Source organism: Mauremys reevesii, linkage group 2 (genome assembly GCF_016161935.1).
Source record: "Mauremys reevesii isolate NIE-2019 linkage group 2, ASM1616193v1, whole genome shotgun sequence".
NCBI classification, from domain to species: domain Eukaryota; kingdom Metazoa; phylum Chordata; order Testudines; family Geoemydidae; genus Mauremys; species Mauremys reevesii.
Window position 1 is genome coordinate 92,798,075 of NC_052624.1, and position 18,625 is coordinate 92,816,699.

Consider the following 18,625-nt stretch of genomic DNA (forward strand, 5'->3'; position numbering starts at 1 on the left):
TCAGAATCAAGGCCTTAAAATTATTATTGGGGGAAAAACGACTTCAGTTAGACATGTTCTGAGTGTTTAAGCGTCTCCAAAAATTGTAACTGACAAGAAGTTTTGTATATTCCTTCTCATTTCCTTTTACAGGGTATCCTTTTAATGAGAAAAAAATAGGATCAGGCTCATCAGGGTAATCTGCTGGCAGGCTGCCAGACGGTTTTTTTGCATTTGTACGGCCGCCCACAGCTCCCAGCGGCCACAGTTTGCCGTTCCCGGCCAATGGGAGCTGCGGGAAGCAGCGGCCAGCACATCCCTGGCCGCAGGTTGCCCACCACTGTCTTCTAGCAAATAGTTAATATATTTCATTACTCATTCATGGTTAAACAATAACTTTGACAAAGAAGAGTAAATTAAATAGCCACTTTCTGATGATCTCACGCTGAACATGAAATGAATTCAACAATGAAAATTCCTTAACATTTTGGGTGCTACTTTAACAAGTTTATTAATAAAATGTAACCCAAAGTAATGACAAGTGAAAAATATTCTAAAATAAACTAACTATTCACATAAAATCAAAACCTGAATTATTTTCACAATAGCTAAGTAACATACACCCTTTGGGACAGATCATCTGTTGGTGTAAGTTGTCATAGCTACATTCAATGGAGGTGATAATTTATACCAGCTGGGAATCTGTACCTAAATTCCCTGTAGGCCGTGCAGCAGGCTATTTAGTGCCACACAAGCGCTTAGGGAACCTGCCCAGGGACCTGCCACAGCCAGGGGAGGGGCGTTCCTCCCCCAGCCCCCAACCTGCAGCAGGAGGGGTGCCCCCCCCCAGCCCCAACTCACCCTGCAGCCCAGACCCAGGCACTGTCCAGGCCTGCTGGGGCACCTATCCTGCAGCCCCAGAGATTCTGGGGCGGGGACAGGTGCCTCTCCCCCCAAGCCAGGTGCGGCTGCCGAGAGAGAGCGCTGGGAGAGTCCTTGCTTTCCGCCATATCCCCACCGCGTTATGTGCACCAATATGAATGCGACGTGCCACACATCATCTCCATATTGGTGCACGTAACAAAATTCATTCCGCACATGGGTGAGAAAAAATTAGAGGGAATACTGATATGTACCATATGCTAGTGAGAGCAATAACAATTTAACTTTGATATTCACTATTTTAACTCATTAATGTGTCAGATTAGATATTTGCTTCAGAGCTTGGCAAAAGTAATTGCACTACTCTGGAGTTATGCAAAACTTGAAAAAACTGAGTTAACAGGAAAGCTCCATGAACAAAGGACTGAAGGCCAACACAGTAGGGTAGATAAATAATTTAATCAATTCTACCTAAATAAAACAGACCTAAACATAACTTACCTTAAAATGTCTGAAGTCTGTTAGGGAACAAACATTCCCCATATCCTCATTTTTTCCTTAAAGGAAGAGTCCACTCCTCAACAAAACACAGGCACCATTTTTACAGCGCTCACAAAGAGGGGAAGCCCGGATTCATCGTCTATCAACTACTATTCTCAGAGCCATTCTGATATCACGCATAAGCTTCATAAACAAATAAGGAAGTCATGTATTTCAGCCCCATTAGAAGCAGGTGAAGAAGGAATGTTTGCCACATGGAAAAACAGCAAAATCTGTAGTGAAACAAGTGTTTTCAAGCTATAGAAAATACGTCAAAGCTGAAAATTGGCTTCAAGTACATTATATTTACAGTAATGACATTTTGAAACACTGATCAGTTTATTGTAGAGTAAGAAGACCAAACTATTCACATTGTAAGTGCTTGGTGGAGTTTGAGGAGTTTAGCAAAAGATTATGTTTACATTTATATCCCTTGCCAATTCTTGGCTGAGTTATTGGAGTCTGGCAGTTTGATGTACTTTATCATAAATACAGGTCCAAATCCTGACATGCACAGGAGCAGCAACATAATAGATGGCACTGTTGAAGGCCTGTATTAGTTTAACAATACTTTAAGATATTTTCCTGAAAATTTCTTTTTCTGGAACAGCATCTACCTTCTCTGAAGTCTGAGACCCAAATCCAGAGGTAGCTGGAGTGAACTGTAAAGCCAAAAAGTGAAAGAAATGCATCTTTACGCAGTACAATGGCAGCTGATGTTGAGCTATTGTAAAGCAGTCCCACCTCTTACAGTGTCTTCTGTTACGAATCCTTTCCCTTCCCAAGCCCAGTTTCTTTTCATGTCTATAACTGCAAACATTTATAATTTGAGTCTCTGAAGAGTATCATATCACCGAATCTGTTTCCCAAGAGCATAAAGCATGTTATTAAAAAGAAACTGCACTGAATTATGTATTGAACAGTAAAAGAAAGTTGACTCAGTAAAGCATCCCATTGCTTTTTGTTTGAGCTTTACAGCCCCGTCAGATAAAAAAAGCAAAGCTTAATATTTCACATGTCATGATGGGTACATTTAATTGGTTTTAGTTCTATAAAACTTTTCCATGGTTTATTTTTAAGTCATCTCAGTACTGCTGGTATGCACTGTGGATAAAAACAAGGACAGTCGAATGATACATCACCAAGAGCTGGTTAAAACCAAGAACCAATTTTGATTCTGGACTGAGGGTTTAAATAGTCTTGACATCAAGCACACGGTATGGACGAATTCTGCAAACATTTAAGGGCTATTTCACATTCCTCACTCAAGCAAAACTCTGATTATTTGAGAGCTACAACTTAGCAAGGTGTATTGAGTAGTGTCCTAAGCAGACATCCATGGATGCAATGCATGCACGCAGGTGTGTGCGCACACACAAAAATCATAGAGTATGTGAATCTTACAACTACCAAGGTCATTTTCCTGAAATGTTATGAAGCAGCCAAACTTAGTATCACAATTTAAAATAGACTTCAGACTTCCTTTACTTTAGTAAGCTCTCACCCATAATCTATATTTAAAATCCAGCATAAGGAAGGTCAAAAACAAAATACTGATATTTCCAACCATAACATCTCAAGTATTTTGACAGTTCTTAGACATTACTACAAGCATAACAAGTCATAGAAAGGGCTTGTATAAACATGGTTTTATTCCCTATTTATTCTGGAAATAAGAGCATCCACACATGGAGTTAATCAGGGATAACTCCAAGTGTAGATAAGCCCTAACAAAGCTTTCATATAACTTATGACACATTACCCACCAGGAGACAAAAAATGGTAAAAAGGCTCTTGTAGGCAGAGAGATTAATCTCGTTTCTTTATCCAAGTCAGAAGAGAGTTATAAATGCTAATGGACAATTTAAGAGTGAAGTGTTACGGTATGTACTGAACTCAATTATCTAATCATACAAACTGAGTTTGATTCATCACCAGATCTACACTATTCTAAAAATTAGAGCAAGACGACATCTTTGTATTCATTTAATTATCTAACGTTTATGTGCAGGTTAATCTTTACTTTCCGGAAGACAGATTTGTTTGCTATAATCCATAAATTTCTATTTTGTTTTCAAATATGAATCCTTTAAAATGCAACCTCAAAAAAAACAAACAAAAAAAAATAAACCAAAACAAAAGAAAAAAACACAACCCAAACATGATTACAGACATTTATCATTCAAGAGCTGGTTTAACAAATTAAACTTTCCAAATACAATACACTGGTTTCCTGAGATGGCTAAAACTCATGTTTCACTTATTTTACACTAGAATTAACAAAAAATTGTGCACGAAATCAAAATTTAACCACAGAATACAAGCATTATATTTACAGAATATAACTAATTTCACTAATTACTTCTTTGCCAAGTACACCGTAACAAAAAAGTCCTAAAATATTTTTTTTTACATTACAAACCAAGGATTTACAAAGATTTTTGTTTTTTTGTATTTCCACATTTCATTCTAAAAACGTTGAAACATAAAAAAATACCACTTCCTAAAGGAGTTAACAATAAAAGTTAGGTTAACAATCTGGCATGGAAGAGGTAAATATAGGGAAACCTGTTTTAACAGACACAAATCAATCGCTGGTGATTAAAGAACACTTTGTTCTTCAAAGCTGGTAGGCACTTCCATGTAGCCAGAAATGTGTATTATCCACCACTATTTTCCCCTCCCCCATACATAAAAATATCCAATGCAGTAAAAAGAAGTCAGATAAAAAGGTGGACATTTGTTCAAATAAAAGCATTAGCTAGGATCTTGATTACGGTTCATTTTGTGTAGGTGTAAAGATTTTGTCCCAAAGTTTTCCTGACAGATGGAGTTATTTGGCTTTTAGAAACGTTAACTGAAATACCTCCCTTTTTTACCAGTATATGTTGTTTGCTCACTGCTGTATTGTTGGTTTATGTCTGTAACAGAAACTGGCTCTAGGCCAGCCCATGGGTCCTCAAGCATTGAAGGTCTGTAATAGTTTTCCACATCATTAGACACTCTTTTCCCTCTGCCACGCGCTGTACCAAATGGAGTAGATGTCCTGGGTGATCCCTTTGGAAGAAAACCATCAGGTAAAGAAACATTTAATAGACTAATTAAAACGAAAAATGTTTTCCTCTAATGTAGCAGACCTTTCAAATGCCATCTGCTAGTGATAATTACCACTGCCCTAGAGTATCTTCCTCAGAAGAGTTTAGTTTATGTATCAAGGTTCATCACAATATTTCTTGGGAACGGTGATGTACCATTATACAAGAGTAAGCTTGTCTAAAGTAAATGTTCACTTCATACCTGTATGTAACTGCAGAAAAAAACAACTGAGACTGTTTTTAACTAGACTACACAGTCCTGAAACAGGTCTAATTTAAAAGCTAAGCAACAAAACAAAGAATAGATTAAGGTTGGAAAGAGTTTACAAAGACCCATTTACAAACAGCAAAATCTAGACACCACAAAGTATTTAAGGGCTGAGGGTTTAATCTGTGCTGTACAAAGCAGACAAAGACACAGTTAGCCCAAAACACTTACAGTAAAGAACATTGTATTTGGGTTACACCAGTTGTTTTTCAAGTTCTACATAAAAGATTTCCTTCTTTAGATAACCAAATGTGGGTATTGTTGCTACATAAATCTTAATTAAATGCAGCACAAACTGTTTACAATGGACTAATTATTTGTCTGTTGGTGCTTTTGAGAACTGAATTTTGTCAAAGCACAGACAAGTTACATTAAAGGGACAGCGACTTAATTATTCTCACTGACTACTGTTCCAAGTACATAACCTAAGAGAACTATAACAAAGACTTTACTTTGTGAATCTAACAGCATGGGTATTGTTAATTTCACACTTTCCTCTGTAAACTTAGTTTCCTTTTGTGTAAATCTAGGCCCTTCACGCACCAACAGATAAGATTTTAAACTCTCAAATTTGGCAGGAAAAACTTGGAACCAGACCAACTGCTCAGGGATGGTCTAAACCAGGGATCAGCAACCTTTGGCACGTGGCTCGCCAGGGTAAGCCCCCTGGCGGGCTGGGCCGGTTTGTTTACCTGCCGCATCTGCAGGTTCAGCTGATCGCAGCTCCCACTGGCCGCGGTTTGCCATCCCAGGCCAATGGGGGCTGCGGGAAGCGGCGTGGGCCAAGGGATGTGCTGGCCGTTGCTTCCTGCAGCCCCCATTGGCCTGGGATGGCGAACCACAGCCAGTGGGAGCCAATCGGCCGAACCTGCAGACGCAGCAGGTAAACAAACCGGCCCGGCCTGCCAGGGGGCTTACCCTGACAAGCCGTGTGCCCAAGGTTGCTGATCCCTGGTCTAAACAATGACACAGAAATTATGTATCTAAAGATACCAGACAGCAACAAGTTTTCCTTCCATACAGAGATGGTCCCTACTCCTAGCCACAGAGGAGGAAGAACTGAGGATGTTGGGGACCATCCATCCTTTCCAAACCATAATTCTAAAAATCTGGAGCTGCAAAGGGGTGCACAATAGATAAGTTTTTCCAAAGACCACCTGAAGTTTGATGGCACTGGAGGTACATCCTACAAATGGGAATATGCAGAAGCCACCTTGAAGAACATCTAATTTTTTTCACCCCACTTCTTATTTCTCCATGTCATCACAATTAAATTATATGGATATGACTAGGATCTCACAAACAGAATGACAAGTAGAGAAGTAGAACAACAGCGATGCCATAATTTTCATATCAGTGTACCCAAGTTATAAGAAAAATAAGTATAGATAAACAAAAGAACAGCTGTTAATTATATTTCACAAAGCCTTCCATGAGATATTAGTAGATTTACAAGTGTTCCCTAGACCAACCCAATAAAAACTAGCAAAAAAGACTGGCATTAAGAGACAGTCATTTAAGCATGCATATTAAAAAGCAAAGCTGTGTATTCTAGACTTCAGAAGACTGAAGAAAGAGATGCTTCACTTCACTTCACTATATTAGATTACAACACTTTAGAGGTTATAACACTGCTCCCAATCACCACACTCAGGAAATCTTTATTCTTTTTGTAACATTCTGCTTATAATTCTCACCATTCAGAAGACAATTAATTTATCCAAACTCAAAAACTCTCTCACTGGATTTGTAGTAAATATTTTGAAGAGATGATTGCATTGCAGAAGTGTATTTAAAATTCTAACAGGCTCATTTAAACATGAAACTCAATTAGACATGAAACTCAATTTGGAATAAGGTGGGGTGTGAAGTTAGGCAGGAATAGCTAACCCCTCCTAACTCCATGTGTTGATGCTTTTTTGGAATAAGAACCCCATTTCGAAGTAAGCTCATTTGGAATAAAGCACTCATTCTGGAACAGGAGCTTCCACACTTTGTTAATCACAAATTACTATTCTGAAATAACTCCCTATGTATGTAGAAGTTCATATCTTAAAATATTAACCATGACAAGTAGCTCCAAACACAAAAAAAGTATTAATTCTTAATTTTATTACTGAGAGAGTGCGGGGAAAGGGAGACAAATTTCAGAACACTTAACAATATAGTGAAGCTATTCTCACATCAATCCTCCTTTGAATAGAAAACCTAAGGCTCTGTCTACACAAAGAAAACTGTCTCTATCTGACATGGTTTAATACCATGATTTTAAATGTGGTAATAATGCCTAAAAAGATAGCAATGGTCACTCCCATTCCCAATTTCCTCTGTTAGTGCTGAAAAGGTTTAGCTGCCAGCTCAGAGGAGCCAAGGATTTTCAACCCTTTATAGAAAGCACAATAGGATACCATTTACCAGATTTTGCACTTCCTGTAATAATGCTGTCCCATCTCCACATTTTTCCAACCTCCATTGATGGGAGAATCATGGTTACCACCACTGTCAGCAATGAGACATTTCCCTGATGGAGATGGAGCCTCTGTATTCAAAAAAGTCTTACTAGTCACTACTATGTCCAAATGGTTAATCAAGTTAGCATAAAAAGGTGGTAGTGGAAGAAGAAATACTTGTGGCAGAAAATTATGTCAAAGCTAAGTAAAGAGAAAGTCCTATAATTAGATAGGGGCTGGCATTTATTCAAACTGTTTTGAATATAATATAACAACAAATCTATACTTACTACTATTTGCCTTTAAGCTTTTTTGTCCTTTTTAAAGAAGGTTATGGTAACTTAGGGTGCAAATTCAACTGTCCTCATTTTTAGTGCTTGAAAAGCACAATATTAGGTGTTAAGTAAAAAATCTAACAAACGCTGTTAATAAGAATTGCCTTTTCTAAGTCCTGTTTCCAGACAAAAGATTTTAGATGGTTCTTCTAGGTCCCTAAACTTGAGGATGTCAGTTGTATTACAAACTTTAGAGGTTTTGATGTGTATGAGCAATGACGGGTTTACAGGAGCAAGAGAGAGAGAGAATATTCTTCTCTCCAATGGTAATACAAACTTTTGAACAGACAATGGAATCAAACTGCTCAGTACTCGTCATTTTCTTCCCAGAAGGCATTATGAAATAGCTTTCTCCTGAATGCAGGGGTCTAATCTATTAGAGACTAAGTTGTAGGGACACAGTCATGAGTAGTTACACTTTGTCACAATATAACTTCTTCCCGATGTTTATTTATGTACTCTGTACTTGTGCAACTCAAAGAACAGTTAAATTTAGTTATGGTACTTTTCTAAATATTTTTAGTATCTACCAGCATGAAGTTTAAGATCAGTTGTTAACTGTCCCCTCCACACCTTTTACTCGTTAGATTTCAATCCCTTCCTCCACTGCAAATTCCTACCTTTTATTCATTTACTCCCATAAAGACTATACCATTAACAAAATAACTTGATCAACAATTTTACAGAAATTTAACAAACTATCCATAGCGTCCAATGCTGTAAGCATAGTCCCATGCCAATAACCACTCTGAAAAGGCAAAACCAGAATGATTTAGCATGAAGATCCATACACAGCTTATCAGGCCCTTTTAGTGGGAATGGAAATAGATTTTTTCCAACTGAGCTGAAAACCAATACTAATTTCAGTAGTTACTAGGAACTGTATTTTGTATGGCTTTAGCACTGTTCACTTTCTACCTGATTAAGTTGTTTAAAAAAAAATAGTAAACCAATGTTTGGTAGAGTGTTCTCTACACCTAAATATCAGCTATTGGGACTATGACCATGGCATTTCTATAGTGCATGTGCATTCTGGTAAAGTTAGTTCTATAATCCCACCCACCTACACACACACACACACACTTTTGTTTTTAAAGACAAAGCTTAAGTTATTAACTACAAAAGTTATGACGTTGCTAGCTAAGAAATATTTCACCTGCACAGGTGTTACTTTAACTATTAGCCCCATACAGAAACTAACTACAATTCAGAGATTAGCATAGTGATTCACCACTTTAAAATTGGAAGTTGAAAACCACAAAGCATTATTTAGACAGTACTTCAGGTGTCTTTTTAAAGTTCCTTTTGTAACTAGGAAAGATTTTCAACTGTTTGAAAATAATTTTTTTTAGTCATTTTAGCAGCAGCAACCCATGCTTGACAGTACCCAATCTCCCAGTTATGTCAACTCAAGAGGTCCCGGCCAAAGTTACAAACATTCAAATTAATCTCAGCTCTTAAAAAACAAACTAAAAACAACTCGGTAAAATTGAGACCAGGGAAAAGGCTAACATAAGGAAGGAGAGGGAAGAGTTTGCATGCTGCTTTCTTATCCCGCCCCCTCAAATGCCAGGACAGGACGGGGGCGGGGGAAATATTCCTGGGGTTCTTGTCTCTCTCCCAGTCCCGAAGGGGATTCTGCTTTGCGTCAGTTCCCCTCCCTTTCAGAAAATGTGGAAAGCGTTGGCTGTGTGAATCAGTCTCTCTCCTCCCTCTAGTACAGGGTGCGGGTGGATTTCACTCTGTATTACACGCGTCCCTCTTTTCTGGGATCTGGGGAGGGAGCCTAAGGGGAGGATGGAAGTTGGAGGAGGGGGGGGGGGGTTGCTGCGTGTTTCCATCAGCCACTATTCTCCTTCCCACACGCGCACGGCGCCCACGCACCGAGGCGCACAGCAGCCCCACCCGCTGTCCAGGGCCGCTCCCCCTCCCATACCTGGTAGTATCTCTGGGAGCCCCGCGGCGAGGACTTGTATTGCTGCGGCGGACGCTGCTGGGCCGCGGCCGGGGACACGTTGCCGTAGGGAGCCGAGTACCTGGGGCTGGCACTGTGCGGCCTGCGCGGGCTCTGACCCCCCGGGGACGGGCTCCCGAACCGCCCGCCGCCGCCACCGTGGAAGCCGTGGCCTCGGGGCGAGTAGGGCCGGTGGCCGTAGGGCGGCGTGTGGTGGGGGCTCCCGTAGCCCCGCGGGGAAGGCGGCACAGGGCCCCCGCCGGAGGGAGGGCTCCGAAACCCGCCGCCCCAGGGCCCCCCGCCCGGGTACGGAGGCGTGGGGGGGCGGAAGCTCTGTCGGTGCATGGCCCCGTTCCGGCTCCCGCGGCGGCCTCGCAGCCCCGAGCCGGGAAACGAACGGAAAGTGCGCAACCGCCTCGGCTAAGCACCAGCGACACGGCGCGTGCGCGGCGTGCTGCGACGCTGCTCGCTGGGGCCCGACGCGCCCTGTGCCGCGGCCAGGAGGTTCCGGGTTCGGCGGTTCCGGGGAGGGGGAACAGAATGCACGACACCAGCGTCCCCCCCAGCATCATTGAGGGCACTCTGGGCACCGGGGTCCCTGGGGAGGAGGAGGCACCCAGACATGGTGCCGCACAGCGGGGCGGGCAAGGTTTGGCTGAAGACGCCGAAGGTGAAGCCCTCCTCTGAGGAGAAGGCCCCTCGTGTTCTCGCTGCTGGCTCCGCATGGACGGCGAAGTCCCATCCCCAAAGCAGACTGTAGTCATTAACCCGCCTTGGGTTCCAGGCAGGGTAGTGCCTTGTGGCTGGGCCTACCCGACACTCCCCCCACCTGTGTTTGATCAATTCGAATAAATATATAAACATCCGAGGCACTTAGATCAGCCCCTGTTTTGAACAGATTTAGGAAGGAAAAGGGACCAGAGGGAGAGCTCCCTGGCTTGGGTAAGCATCACTACTCTGGCTTCTCCTTGGCTGGTGCACTGAGAACTTCCCCCCTCCTGTTTCAATCTACTTTAACCACTGGTTCAAAATATGATCCCATCTTCCCTAGTGGGTTTCCTCAGGCTTGGTGCCACTTGATGGCTCTTAAGGATTACTTTCTCCTACTACGACTCAGGTACCCTCCTCTCTGGTCTTTTGACTGCACAGATCAGCTTGTTGTTTTTAAAGTGATAGTCTTACCAGTGCAACCCAATCTTCACAGTATTTATCCTTGTCCTTTCAGACATGTTTTGATTAGTGAAATAGTTAACAATATTGACATTTAAATTATACTGGGAATCTGAGGTGTGAACTACCCCCACTGAGGTGAATGGGGCTGCTCCCACATCAGAGCTATTGTTTCAGTCTCTGCAGATTCAGGGCCTGTCTACACTTGAAATGTTACAGCTGCACTGCTGAAGCACTTCAGTGTAGACATTACTCTTCTATTGAAGGGAGGAGCTCTCCCATCTGTGTAGGCAATCCATCTCCCCTAGAGGGGGAAGCTAGGTCAAAGAATTCTAATGTTGCGCTACCATGGTCTATACTTGGGGTTAGGTCAGCTTAATTACATCATAGAATCATAGAGGTAGACAGGACTGTTATCTAGTCTAACCCCCATGCAAGACAACTTCATTTCAGTGTTATGGTGGCTTTTTAATGTAGGTTAAATTAATGGAGAAGTGTAGTCCCTTTATATAAACCTTCCAAGATTCTATCATTGCTTTGAGAACGAGGGCCTCAATGCTGCATTCTGTGTGGGTGGACCAATCCATAGCCCCATTTCTGCTTCAGCATGAGTGCCTATAACTTTATTACCTGTCATTTAGGTGTTAAAATTTGCAATCTTGACGTTAATTTAATCTTTTGCATTTTTTAAAAGAGCTAAGTAAAAAGAAATTACAAATACAAGCCATAAATTGCTGCATTTTATAAACCAACCTTGCAGAATACCATTTCAAACGAAGCAAAAGTAACAGATAACCTGATTACCTCAGTGAAGTTTAAACTGTGCTCCATATGAAAGAGGCCCTAACTTTATAACCTAGTTGAGACTGTATTAAACTAATGCCTTGTTGATTCATTTCCCCCAGAATAGCTCAAATTGTTGACTTCCGACAAAATATGTTCTGTGATAGGTCTACCTATTTATGTGTCTACCAACATACTTATATGGTTTCATCATTGTAGTACTTGAATGCCTCTCAAATACATAAAAGTACAAATAACAGTAACAAACTTTGTTTCCCACCCTGAAAGTTGCTCAACAAAGGTATGCTAGAGTTTAAACTTGTTAAACTTTCTCTGGAAAAAAATAAGATACATCTCTTTATTCAGGCTGATTAAATGCAACTGGTGGAACTCTCCTCTTATCATCCTCTGGCAACATATCCTAGAGAATGATCATCAGTTTCTAGGGCAGTAAGGAATTTCCTTCCTTACTGGGGGAAATGTATAATACATTTGTGAGCTATATATTGTAAAGGACACTCTGGTAACCTTATGATGGATGCCTTACAAATGCATGGGCTGAATATGCCAACTCCAGTTTTACACAAAGTAAATTAGTACAAGAGGGATTCTCCCCAACTATTTGCTCAACCAGGCAGAATAAAACTTCACAGCACAGGGGCAAAATGTATGCCGCTCTGGGTTTACGTGAAGCAGCAGTGCTCAGTCTGAAAAGGATTTAGCAGAGGGGCAATACAGAGCAAAAATTGCTCCTCTGGGAGCAAAATGTACTAGAAAGCCACCTAAGTCTCCATTTTCCCTAGAAGAGTAAAGCAATAAACCACAGTGAAACAAAGTCCGAGAACTCCCTGACCGTGACTGAGGTTGAGGGTTTTCCCCACAAGCCTGAACCCTAGCTTCCCATTACCCCAAGGAAAGGTGGTCTTATTCTCGCACTCACAGAAGAGGGACCAGGAGCCATTTAGCTTCGCGCTTGCGTAGTCCACACAGCTGGGAACATTTTCACTCTCCGAGAAAAAATAGGAGAGACCTTGAGAACTACGCCTGCGCAGTGCGAAAGGGTGGGAGAATTTCCGTGCGGCAGGGTTAGACTGGAAGTAGCGTAGCACTGCGCCTGCGCAGTACACAGGACTGGGTACCTTTTTCACACACACGGAGGTGGGGAGGGTTCGAGTCAAATCGGACACGGATGCTCCTCCTTCTTCTCCCGTCCTCTTCCCCGAGTGCCTGCGGCTCTGATAGCGGTCGCTGCTGCTCGCAGTGAGTCTGTCCTGCGCCTCAGGACCTAGCCCACCGTGCCTCTTGAGGCGTGTGATTGTCCCGGCTCGGGCTGGCAGCCGCAGCAATGCTGGGCGCTGTGCTGCGAAGAAGGAGTTGCTCCTGTGTCAGGCGCAGGAGGCGTCTGTGCCCCACTCTCCCTAGCAGCAGTGGCTGCCCTGCCTCGCCCCTCTGCCCCAGCCCTCTGAGAATCCTCTCCTCACCTAGCAGCAGCAGAGGGGTGCAGGGAAGCTCTCTCCAGCCAGGTAGCCACATCTTTTAAACTCTTAACTTAATAAACCACTTGGTTTTTATCTGGCATAGACACCAGGGATCGTGTGTGTCATGTAACACGTGCGCAGGGCCGTGGAAAGGAATCAAAGTCCAGGAGAAGTTTTACTTAAAAGTATCTCAGAGCAAGCATCTCTTCATATTAATTATTATTATTATTATATGTGTACAGGTGAGAGACCTTTGCCATGTTTCCTGCCCCAGCGATCTTAGTTTAGAAAAACACAACCGTTTACAGAGCAGGATGATAACGGACAAGCCAACATAAATATTTGCTTGGCTGAGAATTATGCTATACGTGTGATGTGCTATAATAAAATTGTTAATTCCCCAAAGGCGCAGAGAGCGTCACACACAAACACTGAAATGCAACTACCTCTAGGGCTGCAGATACCGAGGGAAACTTCTGCTCTTAGGAAAAATATATGATGGGATATTTTAATGTCCATGCAGGACATGAGAATATAACACTAATATCTTTTAATGATAGCAGACTGAATTCACATAGATTTCTAGATAGTTTTCTTTGTCCCCTAGCATTTTAAGGAAATTAATGTTTTTATTAAGTTTATCTGAAATTGGACTTGACTCTGCACTCTTGTGGCAGCATTAGCAAAAACATAACTGTCTTGATTGCAAATGATTTATTTTTTCTAAATGAAAATGTACATTTAGGGTTATAATTTTCCACAGTGGCTGAGGAGGAACTCAAAAGGTTCTGATTCTAATGCAGACTTTCCAGGGTGGTCAATGAATGTATGCAGGTGGCAAAAAAAGTTAAGGGAAAATCATGGGAGGGGCTGGAGCCCAAGAAGAACTAATTATCAGACTACTAACAGCAATATATAGAGAATGTGTTGTACTTTTTTAGTTCAGTTACTAAAGCTGTTTGTTTGTTTCCATTTTATGGGCAAACAACCCATTTTGTGAGCCTCCTATTATTTAACAAAACTTTTCACTGTTTGGGGATTTCATAATGGATTCACTCTCTCCTTTCCTGCAAGCTCTATTTTTATCTTTAATTTAAAAAAAAAACTACTTTCTGGTGACCATTTAATAAGTGGAATTGATTTGCTCATTTTCTAATCTGTTTCAAATACCAAATACAAATATAAGCAGCTGAACTGGAATGATCACTCCACAGCAGTAGCTTGTATTTTCACTATTCATCCAAATTGATTGCTGGTGTAAGTGTGTGCATTGACGCTGCATCTACTTACACAATGAGTGAATGTGGCCACTGGAGGCAGTCTGCATGAATGAGAGAATATCCACTTTGCAATTCGGTGGAGGAGGGCGTGATTCTCCTCACTTGCCCAGATATAAATCAGAAGTAACTTAATTGAAGACAGTAGAGCAGCACTGGTGTAAAAGTGATGTGAGATAAGAATCAGCCCTACGGAATGCTTCCTTTTGTCCCCTTTCTCCTATATCTGCCTCTGTTTTAAAATATAAAATAAAACTTTAAGATCTTTAGGATTAAAAGAAGTACAAATCAGTTCTACTATGAAATAACTTCTGGGTTGCTTTTTGTTAACGTTGTAATAAGATACGCTAACACACCTGACACGATCCTGCCTGTGTAAAGTGTACTAAATATAATTTGGGAGACTTTTCTGTTTAAAATACCTTCAGAGTCTACAAAGTTTGAGTGGGCCTGTTTTTTTCTCAATCAGAGCTACTTGTAATAGAGGTCCATGTGTTTGTCCAGTTTATTATAGGAATAAACAATCTTCAAGTATGGTATAACTACACCTGAGAGAGAGGAATTCTTGCACTAGTTGAGCTATAGGCTTAATTCAATAAAAGGCGAAGTTGGTACTATTTGGTTAACTTAAGAAATCAAAAACTGGCACAGGAGAGGATGAAGATGGGGGATGATACTGGGAATAGTAGGACCCAGGGAATGGTTTTGGCAGTGTTCACATGACTAGTGTATTAGAACTGTTATTTCTCTGATGATCAAGTGGGCATAGATCATGTATCATGTAAAATCAGTCTGCAGCTCATTGGCTTACTATCAGAAAGCAAAACTGAGGCTTCATGTAAATTCATAGATGACTAGGCAAGAGTAGTTCCACTTACTAGCATTGCTTCTGAAACTTTCTGAACCAAGCTTTTGATCTACCTTCCACAGACCTTCCCCTCACCTCTATTTCTCTGTCACTGGGACAACACCCCTATTCAACTTCCCGTATCTATTGCCCAACAGACCGCTTCTCCCAGAAACACTTCGGCATTTCTCCTATGCTGACTCCTACTCCAGTGGGGCCATGGTCATTGATTGGGGTTCCTAATTAATACCGTAATATGAATGATATGATAATAATGGGGACTCAGTCTCTTGTTAATCATTGCTTTGTGTAAATGCATATTTTACAGGTGAAATCTAAATGCTTTGCAGACTTCCCTTAGAGAGGCTAAGGGGACTCCTAAAGGACTGTCAACTGCAGCTGCAGAACTTTTTGAGTCTGAAAGTGCCTTTAATTGGGAAACTACTGTTGCTGTGGTAGTATATGTATGAGAAAGGGAGAAAATCAGGTTCCATATGGTCTGTGGAATAGTGAAGAGGTTGGAGAGGATGGAAAGAAAGGCAGACTTTTCGTCATCTGCAGATGTTATTATAAAGTTGTGTTCTTCTGTAATGCCCTGATTCAGCACTTAAAACACACTTAAACATATGCTTACCGTTAAGCAAGAGAGTAGTCAGTCTTAATGAAGTAAATAGGACAACTTAGCTGCTTAAAGTTAAGCATATGGTTAAATTCTTATCATCTGGGGCCTAAGTGAGTTTACAGATGGACGGCTGATGATGCGTCATCAAGCTCTGTGTGGCTTTATTGAGGTTGTACCACCAAGTATTTTATATTGATATCCAGCATAATTACTAGTAAACTATTTTTCAACCTCTCCAGTATTTACAGTGAAATACAACAGTACTAAACATATGTACTTGACTACCTGTGTTTAAGATGTGCAAAACAATTATGAGGCAAATATTTAGACAGACTTTTTTTTTAAACGCTGACTAGTCTGCATATCACACTTCCTCATGGCAACAATAACAGTCACAACAACAAAACAAACCACTCAAATCCCTCTGGAGAGATTTGTAATAATTGAGGAAAATGTCTTACAATTGAAGACACTATTTTTTCATTGAGTGCAGTGTGGTGAATTAAAATATTTGAACGGGGCCTTAAATTCCCAGTCCATCCTAATACTCTGTGTGCATGCTTTGTAACTGATGGCTAGAGAGAAAGTGAGACTGTCTTACAATATACTTTCTTTATGCTTTATGTCTTTTCCCCTTGTTTGAACAAGTACATGAGTAAAGATGAGTTCCTCCTGGCTAATGCTATGTAACCTTTCTAGTTTTAGCAGAGGTCTGCTTTCATTTTTTATTTATTTATCAAAATTGCTATGGCATTTATCACTATAGTATCTGAACCTCTCATTGATATTAATTAATACACGTCACAACATCCCTATGAAGTAGCGAAATATTATTATCCCCCATTTTACAGAGGGGTTAAGTGATGTGCCCAAGATCACCCAGAAGATCTGTAACACCTGTGACCTAGACTGCAAGTCTGTTACCTCCCCTTGTGGTTTAATATCCTTCATATAGTTTTCAGCGATGGTCATGGTCGGGAGGAAAGGGGGGAGAAGGAAGGAAAAATATGTGCGGATAAATTTCTTGAGCTTATATTTACCATCACGAGTGCTATCAGACAGAACAAATATTTTCTTGGTTTGTGCTCATCTGCTTCAGTTTTCAAGTGCCTTTTAAAATGTGAAGACACACTTTTTGGGTGTGTTGTAAGAGCTGACCCTACTTTTGATTGTCAGCATAGGTCAAACTACTCTGCAGCTGGGGAGTCATTATTTCACGTCAGTCTGTTATCCATTAGTTTTAATTCATATATCTTATTGACACTGACTGCTATGAGTTTATTGGCTCTTTCCACAGGCTGCTGCTTATCAGTATGTAACAGGCACTTCAAAAAATAACGAACAATATATTGTAGTGTTCTAATGGGTTTAAAATAGTCTGTACAATACTAATAATTTACATCATGCTTTACAAACATTAACTGATTTTATATATCTGAAGCTGTTGTTATCCCTATTTTACGCAATTTGGGTAACAAGTCAGGGTACGTCTTCACTACCCGCTGTATCGGCGGGTAGCAATCAATTTCTCGGGGATCGATATATCGCGTCTCATCTAGACGCGATATATCGATCCCCGAACGCGCTCATGTCAACTCCGTAACTCCACCAACGCGAAGGGCGGTATCGGAGTCGACATGGGGAGCTGTGGACGTCGATCCCGCGCCATGAGGACGGTAAGTAATTCGATATCAGATACTTCGACTTCAGCTACGTTATTCACGTAGCTGAAGTTGCGTATCTTATATCGATTTTCCCCCATAGTGTAGACCTGCCCTCAGGGTGTGATACAGCAGATATTTCGGATTTCCATGGAGAGATATTAGTCTCCCTAAAAAAAGAGGTTCACAGTAAAATATTGTTTTCTCTTTCTTACCAGGTGCTAATAAGGTGAAGCCGCTAGAAGGTGTGAAAATTCTTGATCTAACAAGGTTTGTGTCTGCTGTTTGTAGTTCAGAATAGTTTTCTGAGATTCAAATGCTGTGACAGAACAACTACAAAAACCCACTGCTTTTTAATATTGCAGGGTACTTGCAGGACCCTTTGCAACAATGAATTTAGGAGACCTAGGAGCAGAAGTTATTAAAGTGGAAAGACCAGGTAAGGTTTCTTAATATAATCAGAATGAGGATTAGTTTAATCATTAGTTGTCTATGTACTTTTGAATAGTTTTTTTCCTCTGTACTGTTTTAATGGGTGCTCTGCAATCCTTGGAGGCACATTGATTTATAGTCAAGGCCCATTAGGCGTTTGGGGAGCACAGTATGGGCTGAACATGTAAAATGCAATTCTCTTGCCTGCTTCCCCCCGACCCAGTGGTGAGCTGAAGCCGGTTCCCAAGAACCGGTTGCTAAAATTAGACCGTAGAGAACCGGTTGTTAAAAGGCCAGGGGGTGGGCAAAGAACTCCAGTCCATGGGCCGGACCATCCTGTTGCTCCCAGGAGTCCCAGCTGGGGAGGCTGAGGCTCCACCAGCCCCTCCCCCGCTTCCCCCCAGCTGCAGGGTGGCCAGCCGCTGGCACCAGCTGGGCGGCTCAGCTGAGCTCGGGAGGAGTCCTGCTGCTGCTTTTTGAGCAGCCTGGCAAGGTGTATGTGTGGGGGCTGTTGCAAACTCCAGGGCTGGCCAGAGGGGAGGGGGCAAGTGGGGCAATTTGCCTCAGGCCCTGCAGGGGCCCCTGGCCCCATGAGTATGTCTCCCCCAACCGTGGCCCCTCCCCCGCTTCCCCCCCTTAAATCAGAACTTTTTATAGGGAACCGGTTGTTAAGATTTTGGCAGCTCATCACTGCCCCCACCCGCACCTCGCAGAAGTGAGGAGAAAGAAAATGCTAGGTTGAGTGGTGGTGTGTGTCTAGCTAGGCCCTTGGAAAAAATTAATTTTTTAACTATTATTATGTAGCCTACAGGTTTTGACTCTTTTTGGGGCCCTGTGGGTATCATTCTATTT

At 41.7% G+C, this 18,625-nt stretch overlaps 2 protein-coding genes and 1 long non-coding RNA gene across 14 annotated transcripts in view; 1 reads left to right on the top strand and 2 right to left on the bottom strand.

Annotated features, from left to right (window-relative positions):
• LOC120398460 overlaps positions 1-12,474 on the bottom strand; it is a 34,106-nt gene extending 21,632 nt beyond the window's left edge. The window contains exons 1-2 of the long non-coding RNA XR_005594452.1: positions 12,397-12,474; positions 1,363-1,634 (exon numbers count right to left, since the gene is read on the bottom strand). This is a non-coding gene — a long non-coding RNA (uncharacterized LOC120398460). The remainder of the gene's footprint in view (positions 1-1,362; positions 1,635-12,396) is intronic.
• Positions 3,562-9,950, bottom strand: LOC120398458 (M-phase specific PLK1 interacting protein). Its single transcript, XM_039525909.1, has 2 exons — positions 9,486-9,950; positions 3,562-4,458 (listed from the first exon to the last, which is right to left on the bottom strand). Exons 1-2 carry the CDS (start codon positions 9,846-9,848, stop codon positions 4,255-4,257), a joined length of 567 nt encoding a protein of 188 aa, XP_039381843.1. The 5' UTR covers positions 9,849-9,950; the 3' UTR covers positions 3,562-4,254.
• SUGCT (succinyl-CoA:glutarate-CoA transferase) overlaps positions 9,903-18,625 on the top strand; it is a 658,579-nt gene continuing 649,856 nt past the window's right edge. For 3 of the 12 annotated variants that reach the window (XR_005594440.1, XR_005594439.1, XR_005594441.1), the window contains exons 1-3: positions 12,489-12,979; positions 17,560-17,611; positions 17,707-17,780. Coding sequence is in view for 7 of the 12 variants with exons in the window: in XM_039525908.1 (XP_039381842.1) it covers positions 12,802-12,979; positions 17,560-17,611; positions 17,707-17,780 (304 nt within the window). In the remaining 5 variants the exon portion in view is untranslated. Of the gene's footprint in view, positions 10,446-12,477; positions 12,980-17,559; positions 17,612-17,706; positions 17,781-18,625 lie in introns of those variants that run through there. The other 9 variants (XR_005594442.1, XM_039525905.1, XM_039525904.1 and 6 more) reach the window with 7 other exon arrangements.